Source organism: Zeus faber (genome assembly GCF_960531495.2).
Source record: "Zeus faber genome assembly, chromosome: 3".
In the NCBI taxonomy this organism is placed as follows: Eukaryota; Metazoa; Chordata; class Actinopteri; order Zeiformes; family Zeidae; genus Zeus; species Zeus faber.
The window spans coordinates 3,625,811-3,640,767 of record NC_137190.1 but is presented as its reverse complement, the minus strand read 5'-3'; the positions used below and the strand labels follow the sequence as shown (position 1 = coordinate 3,640,767).

The window sequence follows — 14,957 nt, the reverse complement described above, 5'->3', positions numbered from 1 at the left end:
TCTACCCCTCTCCTAGCGTCCCCATCGTCACCTCATCTCTGGCCCCCCTCGTCTCCCCTCGACTCTCCTCTCTTCCTTTCCTTTCCTTTCACCTCAAATCTCCTGCTCATCTCTCCTCCGCTCCTTTCCTCTCATCTCTTCTCCCTTCCTCCTCACCCCTCTCCTCTCATCACCACTTCCATATTCTCTTTCTCCTCTCCTTAGATGTGCTCTCCCCACCTTTCTAAAGTCACTTTTCTCTCTTTGGGAACAAATACAAACCATCCCCTACACACACTCTCACACACTATAGTTAACGGTGTATCCTCAAAGCCCAAATTCACTCCAACAGAGGACAAGAACTCACAAAACCTATATTTTTATTTTTGTCTTTTTCTTTTACCTGCAGCACGTATCCTCGTATGTAGTCCTGCAGCGTCCAGTCCAGGGCGTTTAGGATCTGGATCACCTCTTCCTGCTTGAGGACGGAGAAGAGTCGGTCCAGCAGGATCTTGAGGCGCACGGGGATGGCCTGCGTCCCGTACAGCATCAAGCTGCAGATGTCGAACACCACGTTGGAGTGCACAATCTCCACCTGGCTGCACTGGTACACATGGTGCACCTTCAGCTTGCTGAGAGCTGCAGCACACACACACACACATGCACACACGCACGCACACACACACACACACACACACATTAACCCAGAGAAATCAGCACGTTAGACGTGTTAGTAGAGGACATTTTTGGGAGATTCCACTACATTTCATTGTATTGTGCTTTCCCTTGTTGAGTGAAAATACTCACTCCTTTGCTGTTTAGGTAAAGTACAACCTGCCGTGAAATGCCTTTTTTATTATTTTAACAGCTGTTCTTGTTCAGTAGTTATGGTGTTTCTTGCTTTTAAGAGGCCCATATTGGTGTGTGCTTTCTCACTAAAGGCCTTAATATAATTAATTGATTGAGTAATGGCATATTATGCCATTCATAGCAATGAATGTCTAAAAGGCGTGAAAAAACATGCAACTATGAAGTCAACTGTCATTCACTTTGGTAGACATACATTACTGTATCTTGAAACTACAATTCATTCAAATTAATTTAAACGCGGTGATCAAATCTGTTCTTCCTTCTTTTGAGCAGAATATTAACCACGCCTGGAAAGAGGGACTATAAAGTTCTACATTTCAAACTCCAATTTTCTCTTGTACTGTAGAAGGTTCTTAATGTCAATCAATGTGAGTTTTGGCCAACACTGACACAGTTTTCCAGGTAAATTCATACTGTTTTCATGAATAAGAAAATAATGAAAAGATAAAAAAAGATAAAGAATCTGAAAAGAGAGGAGGGAAAATGATCTAGATTTATGTAAAGGGGACAGTAAATGGACAGTGGCGGATAGTGGAACTGGTTCAGTCATATGATGTCTAGCCCAGTAGAGCCCTAAGACAGAATTCTCAGTATAAGATCACATCAAAGTGTTTTGCAGTTTCACAACGTGCTCTCACCATGCGCCACCCAGCCGTGCTTGCAGTTCTCACACTGTCGCCTCTTCAGCTTCCCTGGTTTGAAGCTGTCGCAATTACAGTTGACCAAAGTGCAGCAGATAGCCTGAAAAATGCAACGTAACGGAGATGCGGTTTGAGTGCAATACTGTACGTTCACATAATTTGCAGAATAACAGACAAGGGACATTAAAATGACCCCTGATGGAGAGAATGATGGCGGGAGGGAGACAGAGGAAGAGAGATGGAGAGAGAGTGTGTCTCATTGCTTCAGTCATTTTCTTCTTGGAGTGTGTTATTTTGGTTTGGTTTCCCCTGAAAGGGCGATAGTGCGTGGTGTGTGTGTGTGTGTGTGTGTGTGTGTGTGTGTGTGTTTTTTACTAGAGTTCTGAAAACTAAGATCACAATGCTCCCTCAGAACCAATCAGATCAATTTGATCACACAGAGGTCATGTGACCCCGGTCTCCCGTCCAATGAGCTTCTATCGAACGCATACGCAATAAGACAAAGAGAAAAACAACAGTTTGACAGTGTGTGCGTGTGTGTGTGTGTGTGTGTGTGTGTGTGTGTGTGTGTGTGTGTGTGTGTGTGTGTGTGTGTGTGTGTGTGTGTCTTTTTCTCTGTAACGTGGTGTTCTTATTGCGGAGCCCTAAGAAATCCGCTGACACACGTTAAAACCACCGCGCGTGGTGTCGTCGCCTCTCTTGGGCCTCGACCAAATAGCCACCCCAACAACCCCAGCCACCCCCCAACATCATCCCCCGCCCCGCCCGTTTACACACCACGAACCGGGGGAGAAGCGTCATCAGATTCCTGATCAAAGCGGGCGTTGTTAGCGCTGCGCACTACAGCGCCTCACAGCCGCCTCACAGCGCTGCGCTCCCTCCGCATCTATAATGCATGAGCCGCGGGGGCGCCGGCGTACACGAGCGGCATGCTTAGCGCTTAGCGGTTTGCGTGGAACCCGGAGCTGTGGGGAGGGTGGAGGGTGGAAGGTGGAGGGGTGAACCTCCCTCTCATTTAGTCGTTGCCTCGCTGAAGCGCTGCAGGCAGGGCTCGTCCTTGAGATCTGGGGGAACAGCATCACTTCACCTAGTGTTGACCTCCCCCATCATTACCGCTGGACAGACCGGGGGGTGGACACCTGGCCGAACCCCGCTGTGTGTGTGTGTGTGTGTGTGTGTGTGTGTGTGTGTGTGTGTGCGTGTGCGTGTGCGTGTGTGTGTGTGTGTGTGTGTGTGTGTGTGTCCCTCACTCTGTCGTTACCTCCATGCGACCATCTGACCTCCTGCAGTTACCAGCGGCACATAAAAGCCTGTTTCAGCGACGCAACACCATCATTACAGCACAGTGGCCCAATTAGCTCTACACACACACACACACACACACACACACACACACACACACACACACACACACACACTCCAGCTGCTGTTCTCTCTAATATACATCTTAATCAGGGGCTCTGGACACTAACCAGCTTGTAGAGTACACACAGACACACACACACACACACACACACACACACATACACACCTGCATAAACACACACAAACACAATACACACATGTAAAAACAGGCTCACTTTCTCATGCCACTGGTGGTTTATCTTAATTAGCTGCTCATTTGATGAGTTTCTTAGAAGAGGAAGATGAAGAAGGGGAGAGAGAGAATGAGAGAGCAAGAGAGAGAGAGAGAGCGAAAGAGAGAGAGAGAGGTTGTCATGGCACCAACAGGGAAGACCATGCTGACCATGACCCAGGGTCTCCTCCTGCCTCTCTCCTCCATCCCACCCTCTCTTTATCGCTCTCTCTCTCTCTCTCTCTCTCTCTCTCTCTCTCTCTCTCTCTCTCTCTCCTCCTCCCTCTCTCTCTCCTCCATCTCTCCCTCCCTCCCTCTCTCTCCTCCTCCCTCTCTCCCTCTCTTCATCTCTTTACTGTTGTCACAACAAAGCAGTGGCTGTTTGAAAGCATCAATGAAGTCCATGACAAGGAGACTAATTGCACAGAATGATTCTGCAGGTCAGACTCTGAGGCCGCGGCAAATGCAACGCTGCCTTCATTTTATAAATGATGTATTATAGAGGGCCCGCATCACCTTTCCACACACACACACACACACACACACACACATACGCGTATAGCGTTGAATACATTACTTGGCGCTAATTGACGGCCTTTGTGTCGTGCATATGCTTTTGAACGCAGAACACGTGAGATGAATCATTTCACACCCTGTTCTTTTTGTCTTTCCCTGCAGTTAACTCCGTTCTCAATTAAGAGGAAAAAGTGATGTGATATTAAAAGAAACACAAAGTATTTCCAAAGCGCCTACCGCCGCTGCCAACACTGACAGATCACAACAGAGCGGTGAATCTCTCTGTCTGTCTCTCTCTCTCTGTCTCTCTCTCTGAGGCTCGCTGCCGTTCACCCGGTTCCACGTGACCCCCATGAGTTGGGCTGCGGCGCCTTTTGGGCAAAGAAGCAAGTTGCCCGGGCTGCAGGGAAAGGGGAGGAAGGGAGTAAGGGTGACGAAGGCCCGGAGGGGGTGATGGAGGCGTGGGGGACAAATGGAGGCAGGTAAGATTAGGACAGAGGTGAAGCAGGGGAGGAAATAGAGGAAGGGGAGGAAAGGGATAGAGCGGAAGAGTACCATGACATCCCCAAAACAGTGATAACAGACACCTGGAGTGTGTGTGTGTGTGTGTGTGTGTGTGTGTGTGTGTGTGTGTGTGTGTGTGTGTGTGTGTGTGTGTGTGTGTGTGTGTGTGTGTATCCAGGGACGATAAAGCCTTTCCAGACTGAACATAAACTGTATAAAGAGACGTTTCTTGTCATTGTCGTGTTTTATTTACACTAAAAGTACATTTTAACACAACTAATCACTAAGAATATATATATATATATTTTTTTTAATGTACCATAATCCGTATACCATTTATACGTATCATATATCTACATATATATTCATATACACTCTTGGCACAAAGTGATCACATTTGATTTATGCTTTGTTTAACCTCCTCAAAATCCATGCATTTTCAACCGCTGCATCTTTAACTACATTATAAAAATAGAAATGATCTTTAGAATACACAAAGACATCTGTGTATGTTTCCACAAATAAACCTTTGTCAAGGAAGTAGAATTACCCAGTGTCTCGGTTATGTGGAGATTATGGATTATGTCACGCTCTTCTTTCCAGTTTCAGTTCGTCCTTGACCAAAAAATAACTTGAAATTTCCTTTTGGCTCTGAGAATAAATCCTGCTTCAGCTCCGTAACGTCCATAGCTGCTTAAAAAATAAATAAATAAAGAGCCCTGAATGAAGCAGCTGCTGTGACACGGAGCGTCTGGGACGGACACGGGGCCTCGTCGCCCTCCACTCCGCTGGAAAAGCCTTCGATTAGCATCAGGCCGGCACTGATGGACGGCTCAATGGGAACGAGCGGAAAGAGGCGGCGGCCGAAACAGAACCTGCCGCGATGTGACCGAGGGAGACGTTTACCGAGGCATGTTTGGTTAATAAGATAAGATATTATTTTTAGGTAATTCATAGCATTCATTCATAGCATAGCATTCATAAAAAAACAAAAGTAAAAAATATGTTCTGCCGAAAGGTGTAATCAAGGTGGAATCAAGACAATAAGTCTTTATAATAATTACTACTATAATTAATTACTGAGAATGGACTTTAACTTTGAGAGGAACATAAATGAACAAAAGAAAAATATACTGGAACCAGATATTTAAAAAACAAGTTATTTAAGAATTGTAGCTGTAAAACATTTTTCCCTTTCAGATTTAGTTGAGGTGATATTGTCATTTTAAATGTAATATTGGCTTTTAAACCAAGTTTAAAATACATTTATTTCCAGATTTTGAAGAGTTGAAGAGCCAAGCAACTCAAAGGTGAGGTTAAGTACATTTTAATATAATACTACATCCATGAAACAAATGTCTTGACTTGAGAAAAAATATATTGTGTACTAAATTGCTTTTTGAAGAAAAAAATACTCACAAATAATTAAGTTTTAAAACAACAGCAATTGAATGAGATGACGGTTGATCATTTTTGATTTAAATAAAAAAATGATTCAAGCATCAGTTGTGCAAAAGGTTGTTGTTTTTTTTTTTTTTTTACTGTGTAGGCAAAAATAAAGCAACCGCCCTGGAATAGTTATCTGCACTAAATTCTTAAGAAAATGAATTGTTTATCTGACCGAAGAGAACCCGGGCAACGCTCGGCGGTACCGGGAACTGGGAACGCCCGGAAAATTCCTCGTAAGAGAAGCAGAGATCCCGGTCGCGCTGAGGAGACGGAGACGAAGGAAACCCCCCCAAAAATAACAGAATCTGACGCCTCGCCGGGTTCAGACCGAGCTCGGAACAGGTCAAACGTGCACACCGGGACTGTTTCGCGCTCGTCGGACCGAGCGCCGTCCGATAAATCACGCCTCAGTCTGAAATGTGTAAATGACAGCTGGGGTCGTAAAAAGTTAATTGACGACAAGCGGTAGTTGAAGCGAAGTTCTGAGAGCGGAGTCGCCCGCATAAGCCGCACGATCCACTTCTGACGTTATGATTTAATGGTTTTCCCCAGAACGGAAGAAATCACACAACGCTCACCCTCCCGCTTTACTGGAGACATGTTTAAAAGACCAACACACGCATTAATCACAGTTTGTCGACTTCCCAAGGGTCTGAGAGCCACCGGCCGCTGTTTAACTTAACAATAAACAGAGTCGGTATTATGGGCTTTCGCGCGGAGCACACAGAGCAGGTTCAAATGAATTCTTTAACAGCGAGCAGGGAGAGAGGGAGTCGAACCCGCTGCAAGTAGTGACAGGCTGCGTTTGAGCCTATTAACACACCATACAGCCCTAAGACACCATGAAGAAGTCATTATTCCGTACTATCCAGCAGTCAGTCACAGTGTGCACACACACACACACACACACACACACACAGAGGGACATCCACCCCATCACAGTGCTGCAGCTAACACTCAGAAAAAAAGGACAATAAAAAGTAAATCTTTACCTGAATATCCATGAAAAAAGGAGGGGAGAAAACGGTTAGCCTTCTAAGAAACACATGAAAGACAAAAAGGTGACGAAAAAAACAACCGGGGAAAAAAAGAAGCTCTTTGAAGAACTTTGGTGTTTGGCTTCACGGCGTTTGAATGTGACCGGCGCAGTGTGTGTGTGTGTGTGTGTGTGTGTGTGTGTGGGAGGGAGAGGAACATGTTAGTACACCCATCTGAGAGAGAGAGAGAGAGAGAGAGAGAGAGAGAGAGGGAGAGGTTTTGGCTTCCAGCTACGCTCTGATTAATATCAGATCCCTCTCTCTCTCTCTCTCTCTCTCTCTTTCGACAACCCTGTCACATCTGGCTGACAAATCCTCACAAGCCTTTTGGTGGCAGCGTGGAGTTGGGGTGGGATGGGAGTGGGGGTCTGGGTTTGGGCTAAGGGAGTGTGAGGGGGTGGATTGGGCCCCAGGACACCCTGGAGGTGGTGGTGGGTTAGGGGAGGGCTGGGGGGGTCCATGAAGCCCCCCTCCCCGAGGATGAGCTTCATGAATCTAATGAAACTGACGAGTTTGGGGAGACCCAATACAGACACACACACACACGCACACACAGGCACACACACACACGCACACACACACACACACACACACACACACACACACACACACACACATACACACATACATCCAAACACACTCTTACACACACACACATGCACACACACATTGGCCCTATTGCTGAGTGCTGTTGCACCCCGAGGCCCTCGCAGCTCTGTGAGAAACAGAGTGAGACACTCACACCTTGAAAGAGAGAGAGAGATAGAGAGAGAGAGAGATGGTGGTGGAAAGAGGGAAACCAGAGATTGAAGGAGAGATAGAAAATAGTGAAGATAAAGAGGCGACATGTTTTAATGAACAGTGTTGGAGAGCCCTTCACTGCAGTTCAGCTGCAAACACACCAATGCAACCTGTGTGTGTGTGTGTGTGTGTGTGTGTGTGTGTGTGTGTGTGTGTGTGTGTGTGTGTGTGTGTGTGTGTGTGTGCAGTCACATGCACGTTTGCGCACATAAACAAATAAATCAGTTTCACTTTATTTATTATTGAATATCAGCAGAATGTTGATATTGTTTCTGTTGATTAAACCACAGCTGCATTAATTTCTCAAAAACTGGGGAAAAAAATATATGTAAAAAGCTTTTTGTGGAATTGTGTAAAATTAGCTTTAAATTTTTCCGTGAATTTATGTCAATTTTAATCATTTTACCCCTTCCTGAATTTTGTATTGTTTTTGCTGAAATTGAAATCGTTTTTACACTACTAATACAAGATAATTGAGATCAGATTAATACAATAATACAATATAATTTAACATAATATAACATTTCGATTTACTTCACAATATTTGTATAATGGTAAAATAATCTCACATATTTACTTCAGCAAAACCTTAAAATGCTGGATAACTTGTTTCTAATTTAATGCAGATGTTTTTAAATAAATCGATTTCCACGCAAAAATTAAAACACATACTGCAAATGAAGGTTATTTTAAAATGATCTGCAATTACTTTCGCATTTTGTTTAAATATTAAAAAAAAGATGTAATCCCCGAAAGATGTTTCTAATGAGGACGTTTCCCCTCCGACGGATTCCCCTCGTCCCGACGCCGACGTCCCGGCGTGTTTGGTCATCGTTAGGACGCGGCGTAACCGCGGCGATGTAACAGTGTCGGCAGAACCTTCACAGTTTAGGACTGTTTACAAACACACACACACACACACACACACACACACACACACACCCACACACACACACACACACACACACACACACACACACACACACACGGGGGGGGGGGGGGGGGGGAGGTGTGTCGGCTGCTACCAGCTCCACCACACACACTGCTTGTGGCTAATTGTTGCATTATGGCCGCAACAAAACATTAGTCTGCTCTTAAATTACATTCCAATGGGCTGTGGTCGGCAGCCAGCACACACACACACACACACACACACACACACACACACACACACACACACACACACACACACACACACACACACACAGGTCAATCAAGACCAGAGTCGGACTGTAAAAGTAAGTGATGAGTCACCAGCGAACGGATGAAGAGCGGGACAAAGTTAAAGCCAAGGCGTCAGAGACTTTTCGTGACTTTTCTCTGGATCCTTGAAGGCGTGTGAGGACATCCCCCCCCCACGCCCAGCGAGGCTACATCAGCGCTTCACTGGACGGATCCACGGCAGAAAACCCCCTGAACAAAAGCTGTGAGTTTCCCCACGAAAAGCTTTTCTCCCCAAATTCCTAAGTTAGCGATCACGATTCTGAGGTGATTTCGGTAAAAGCGTCTGAACGCGAAGGAGATCGCCGCGAGACAGAAAGTCAGAAAGAAACACGTCTTCCCCCTTTCTTATTTCCAAAAAAGAACAACGAGCATGAGGAAAAACTCCCGGGACTCATTCATGGTCGTATAAATTATAAATTGTAGCTGAAGTAAAATATCTGTTAAGGAAATTTTTTTTTAATTTCTTAAATATTAATAATAAAAAAATTCAATCGCGTCAGGTGTCTAATGGATTTAGAGAAAAACAAAAACAAACAAAATGGAACGTGGATCCACTGAATGAGCGTCAATCCAGAAAGACACCAGGCAGACAGACGGAGAGACAGACAGACAGACAAGCAGACAGACAGGCAGACAGACACACTCCCTTACCTCGGCCATTGTCGCCCGTCCTGGTTCCCTAGGAGACCATGTAGTTTGCCATTCCCTGCGAGTTCCACAAAGAGCCGCCTCAACTCTCCTGTCGGCGCGAGAACTAACGCAACAGAGCCATCACACACTGAGCTCCTTCAAGAACGCATGGACGCTCCCTCGCTCCCCCTCTCTCTCTCTCTCCCTCACTCTCTCTCATGCACACACAAAGAGCCACGGCACAAAACGCTCACTCCACAAAAAAAAACTACAAGCAGAACTCCCTGAGCTTTACACTGAACCTAGAAACACACACCTCCTCCTCCCCTCTCTCTCTCTCTCTCTCTCGCTCTCTCTCTTTCTCGCTCCCTGTCTGTATCCCTCTCTCCTCATTCACTCTCGCTCACTCCTCTAATGTTGCGCTGGACTGCCTCTAAACTACTCAAGATGTTCTGTGTGTGTGTGTGTGTGTGTGTGTGTGTGTGTGTGTGTTGAAACTGGGCACAGGGGATTGGAATGAGATCCTCCCACTCGGCATTCTCACCTCAGGAGCTGCCTGCACTCTCTCAATGTGCACACACACGCGTGCACACACACATACACACACACACACACACACAAATATATATAGATGGATAGATGGATAGATAGATAGATATCTATATACAAAGCATGCGTGTACAAAAGTGTGTGTGTGTGTGTGTGCATGCGTGTGTACCCACATACACACACACACACACACATGGTCGCAGGGCAGTCCCCTCACAGCTGGCTGGACGGGGGCATGACACTCATCTTTCACAGAGATTTGATCAAAAGGAATCACAAAGGCTGCAGGCAGCGCTAATGCAGTCAGGAGAGACTCACGCTTTTCCCTCCGTCTCCCTCTCTCTCTCTCTCCTCTCCTCTCAGCCTGAGTAATGCCCTAAATCAATGCTGCCCCTCTCAGAGAGGCGCTCAGCCCTGTGCGCTGGTGTGTGTGTGTGTGTGTATGTATGTATGTGTGTGTGCGTGTGTACGTGTGTGTGTGTGTGTGTGTGTGTGGGTGTGTGTGTGTGCCTGCGTGCATGCTCACCTTAACACAGCCCTGTGAACAGCCTTCATAACAAGTTATGCCTTGTGCAGTCAGGAATGTGTCGGTGTCTGTGTTAAGCATTACTTTGGGACTGGGTGGGGGGGGGGCTCACATGTATGACCAAAGAACCAAACAAAAGAAATCGCATCCATTTTTCAACGAAGCGTAACGGAAGTGTACCGGAGCGCACATGGCCACAGCACTTTGTCCCAAACTGCTGTGGCCGGGTCCGTGGTGAGAGAGCGGCAACCGCCACGACGACGTGAGCTAAAGCGTGATAACGTGACGGGAGCAGGGAGGTTATTCCTTCACATCTCCATCGCCAGTTTCACTCTTTTCCAGAACCAGCTCCATTCCCGGAATCTCCCGCCGCCGTTCGGTCTGCGGGTCCTCAAGACATCCTGTATTCCTCCGCCGTTGTTCTTTGTCGTTGTTTACCTTTGGCTTTTCACCTGCCCCGCCCCGCCCCGTCCACACCAGGGCGAAGGGAAAGCTCTCTCATCATTTTAGCCATTAAGAGGCGTCTGCTAATCCCCAAATTACACAGCAAGTTCAAACAGGTACCCGGTCGGCTCTGCCTGGGGAGCCTCGGAGAGGGGGAGGGGGGAGCGGGGAGAGAGACAGTTAAGTTCAATGTTTACACACTTTTGTCGACGCTTTATTCTTCGTTTTTTGTTTTCCGTTTGTTAATGAAACCCTTTAAATTGAGTCGAACGACAGATAGAGAGGGAGACAGACAGACAGACAGACAGATGGAGGAAACACTTTGAGGAAACGTGGAAATGGGGTGGGGGGGGATCGGGGCAGTTTCAAGTAAAAACATTTCAAATAAGTTGAGCGGAGAAGCGGGCGTCTGTGTGAAATCCTGCGCCGCAGATAGAGGCTCGCCCCGCAGCCCGTGCAGAGGGTTGTATTAAAGCCCAGAATACTCACAATGGGAGATCAAAGCTCTCCTTCTTATTGGTAAAAAAAAAAAATCATGTTATGGAGTTACATGTGGATAAGAGACATCCCGGCATGCCGTGTAACACAGCCCCAACAACACCGCCCCCCTTCCCCCTTCTCCCTCTCCCTCCCCCCCCCCCCCCCCCCCCCGGCTCGTCCAGGCAGATGTATTTACTCCGTACCTAGGGGATGCATACCAAAGCCAGCCTCAGACCTGGCCTGGATTAGGTCTGCTGCTCCCAGGGCTGCAGCAGCGGACCTATCTCTGCACCCTGGGGCTGTGGTGGGGGAGGGAGGGTGAAGCGTAGGAGGAGGTGGTGGGTGGGTGGGGTCTTGGGGTGTGTGTGTGTGTGTGGGGGGGGGGGGGTCGTGGTTGTGGAGCAGCTTCTGCTACGACCGCAGAAAATAAACTCCATGTGCAGCAGCCGTGCAGGTCACGCTGCTACTTACACGTCTGTCATTAGCCCCCCACGCCCCACACACACAAGCACGCGCACACACTCGCACACGCGCGCACACACACACACACATGCGCGCGCGCATGGACACACAAACATGTGCACACACACACGCTTGCACACGCACACACACACACACACACGCACGCATGCACGCACACACACACACAGCACCAGCAGCGCTCCCCGAGGGGGGATATGGAGAAGGAGGTGGGGGTGGATGTTGTTTGAGCACTTGAGCGGTTGAGTAGTTTTGGCAGCGCTTGACACTTCAGTCATAATTCTAATATACATCTGTAAGATATAACATTATAGCATAGTGTGTATTTAAATATTAATAACCAGGGTTGCGCCAGTAACGTGTTTTCCCCGTCCGCGATCATCAACCTGATTCAAAAACTGTTCACACCGACTCAGACTCGGGGGTCTTTAGCAGAGGAGCGGGGGAAAGGTTCTGTTCTAACGCTCATGACAGTCGTCGAGGTGAAAGGTTGTTGTGGTTCATTCACACACATTTGTGTCGTCAATCTATGGATTTATATCCTGGATTTTCCATCCTGGGATCAATGAAGAGTCTTGAATCTCATTCCACAGCGGCTTCATCTGTGACTGAAACTATTCATTTCGGTTCTTTAACTTCCACTTGTGACCAGCGGTGAAAACCATCTTGACCGCACCTTCAGATTACTGAGTTCAAATGTAGCAATGAGGGATGGAACGATAAACAGAATTCTCAGATCAGCAAAAGCGATCACCAATCTGATCAATAACCTGAGCGTTAACAGCGTCAATTTTACACCATTGCAGACGTCTAACCTACCTCCACGTGTGAACAAAGCAACATTTGATTAACACAGCTTTGCTTAATGTCTGATTACTTTCGTGTTTTGTTGTAAGACGCTTGTTTGGTGTCTGTAATGGAGTGAAATTGATTATGTATCAGTTGTCAAGCTCTATTGACTCCGAGTCGCTGTAAACAGTTTTTGATAAGATTGGTGATCACTTCTAGTAATGTTGATTCATTATTATAATTTAAATACACACAGGGTATCATGTTATATTTTATGGATGTATATTATACCGCAGCAGATAGATAGATACCAATAAATGTACCATAAACATCTGTATCAACAATTCCCATTCTGAATTGGAAACTATGCAACTTTAAACAATTATTAATAAATAATAAATCTGTCTTTATGTTCTGCTGCTGGTTTTAAGTGTTGCGTCGCCGCCTTCAAACCTTCAAACCTTCAAACCTTCAAACCTTCACACCAACACACGACACAGACAGAGAAATGTGTTTGAGGTGGGTGTGTATGTCGTGGTGTGTATGTAGTGGTGTGCACGTACGGGTGTGCACGTGTGGAAGAAAGACAAGTTGGCCTGTGCACATGTGTGTTCAGGTGAATGAATTTTAACTGTGTGTGTATGTGTGCGCATGTGTGTGTGTGTATGTGTGTGTATGTGTGTGTGTGCGCGTGTGTTTGTGTGCGTGTGTGTGTTTGTGTGCGTGTGTGTGTGTGTGTACGTGTGTGAATGTGTGTGTGTGTGTGTGTGTGTGTGTGTGTGTGTGTGTGTGTGTGGATGTGTGTGTGTGTGTGTGTGTGTGTGCGTGTGTGCGTGTGAGTGTGTGTGTGTGTGTGTGTCCACAGTCGGTGTGTTTGTGTGTACGTGTGAATGTGTGTGTGTGTGTGTGTGTGAGTGTGTGTGTTTGTGTGCGTGTGTGTGCGCCCACAGTCGGCGTGTGTCTGTGTGCGTGTGTGTTTGTGTGCGTGTGAATGCGTGTGTGTGTGTGTGGATGTGTGTGTATGTGTGTGTGTGTGTGTGTGTGTGCGTGTGAGTGTGTGTGTGTGTGTGTGTGCGTGTGTGTGTGTGTGTGTGTGTGTGCCTGCCTCCCCTCACTACTCTCTGACAGTAAAAAAAAACAAAAAAACAAAGGGAGAAAAAAGAAAGAGGGATAGCATCAGAAAGCTGTTCCTCCCTGTTCTCTCCGTACCAGGCCCCGACCACCGCTCCAAACGGCCCTGACTTCACCTGTCAGAGCGGCCATTATTCAGACCAGACCTCACCACTCCCTCCCTCTCCCTCTCTCTACCTCTCCTCCTCTCCCTCCCTCGCTCAGGGTCGCTGTAAATCACGCGTCCAGAGATCAGAAAGCCGGAGGAGGAGACGGAGCCAGAGGGCTTGCTCCCCGGGTTTGTTTCAGCAGCGAGGACCAAGAAGTCCCCACCGCGGTCCCGACAAATACCTTTCCAGTTGTGCGTGCGTGTGTGTGTATATGTGTGTGTGTGTGTCAGCACTCGGACTTTAACTTTAGTAAAAGACACAAAATGACTCTAGTAGAAGTGAAATTACCACATTGATATTTCTTTATAAGTACTTGCTCTAAAATGTGCTTAAAGTATTTAAAGTTTAAGTATTTGTCATATTCAGTGCACTGATATTAGTCTATAAATCCAAGTATAACAAGCTTTCTGCAGATGATGCTCATGCAGATCCTCATAATTTACAACAAAATAGTATAAAGAGTATATACAGTGTTTGAAATATATTAATTGACAAGGATATGGCTTTTGGATCATTGATGAGCTGTTTGATAGATCAGTCTCTGATTGTTTGTTGGTTTGACATGTTACATATAAATACAATTGAAGCACATCTTTCGAGTGTAGTAAAAAAATATAAATAAACGTAGTTGAGCAAAAGTGTCCGCGACGGAATATAATTAACAAAATCTAAATCCCGATATCGAGTAGTATTACATCACATCCTTCAACAGTCCATCAAACAGCCCAGCTCAAGTGGAGTGGGGGTGGGCGGCGCCAACCTCCGACCCCACCCATCAGGTAGGGAGGCCCGGAATTTGGGGGGCGGGGCCAAGATCTTGGGGTCGGCTTCCGTCGACTGGGTTTCAAAGGGTGGAGCGGCAACTGATGACACTTTCCAGAGGCATTTTACATGCACATTTCATTTGAGTTCACATTATAAAAAAATCTTAAGGTAGTTTTAAAAAATAAAATAAAGAAAGAGCTTTCAGCGTGTCATGTGTGGGGGAGGTCATGGCCGCGGGCGTGTGTGTGTGTGTGTGTGTGTGTGTGTGCGCGCGCGTTCATGTGTGTGGGAGGGAGCGGTGCTTTAAAAGAAATCGGTTTTATATAAAACGGCATTAGTGAAAAGCAGAGCCGGCCACTGAGTGCACTCCACATGTTAATAGAAGAGCTCGGAGTGTTAGTGGAGACTATAAATACA

At 46.5% G+C, this 14,957-nt stretch overlaps 1 protein-coding gene across 1 annotated transcript in view; it reads right to left on the bottom strand.

Moving 5' to 3' along the window:
• bnc1 (basonuclin zinc finger protein 1) overlaps positions 1-14,957 on the bottom strand; it is a gene marked incomplete at its 5' end in the record, with an annotated part of 33,008 nt that overhangs the window by 6,067 nt on the left and 11,984 nt on the right. The window contains 3 exons of the mRNA XM_079997949.1: positions 383-618; positions 1,488-1,590; positions 12,965-12,972. Coding sequence (XP_079854075.1) covers positions 383-618; positions 1,488-1,590; positions 12,965-12,972 — 347 coding nt within the window. The remainder of the gene's footprint in view (positions 1-382; positions 619-1,487; positions 1,591-12,964; positions 12,973-14,957) is intronic.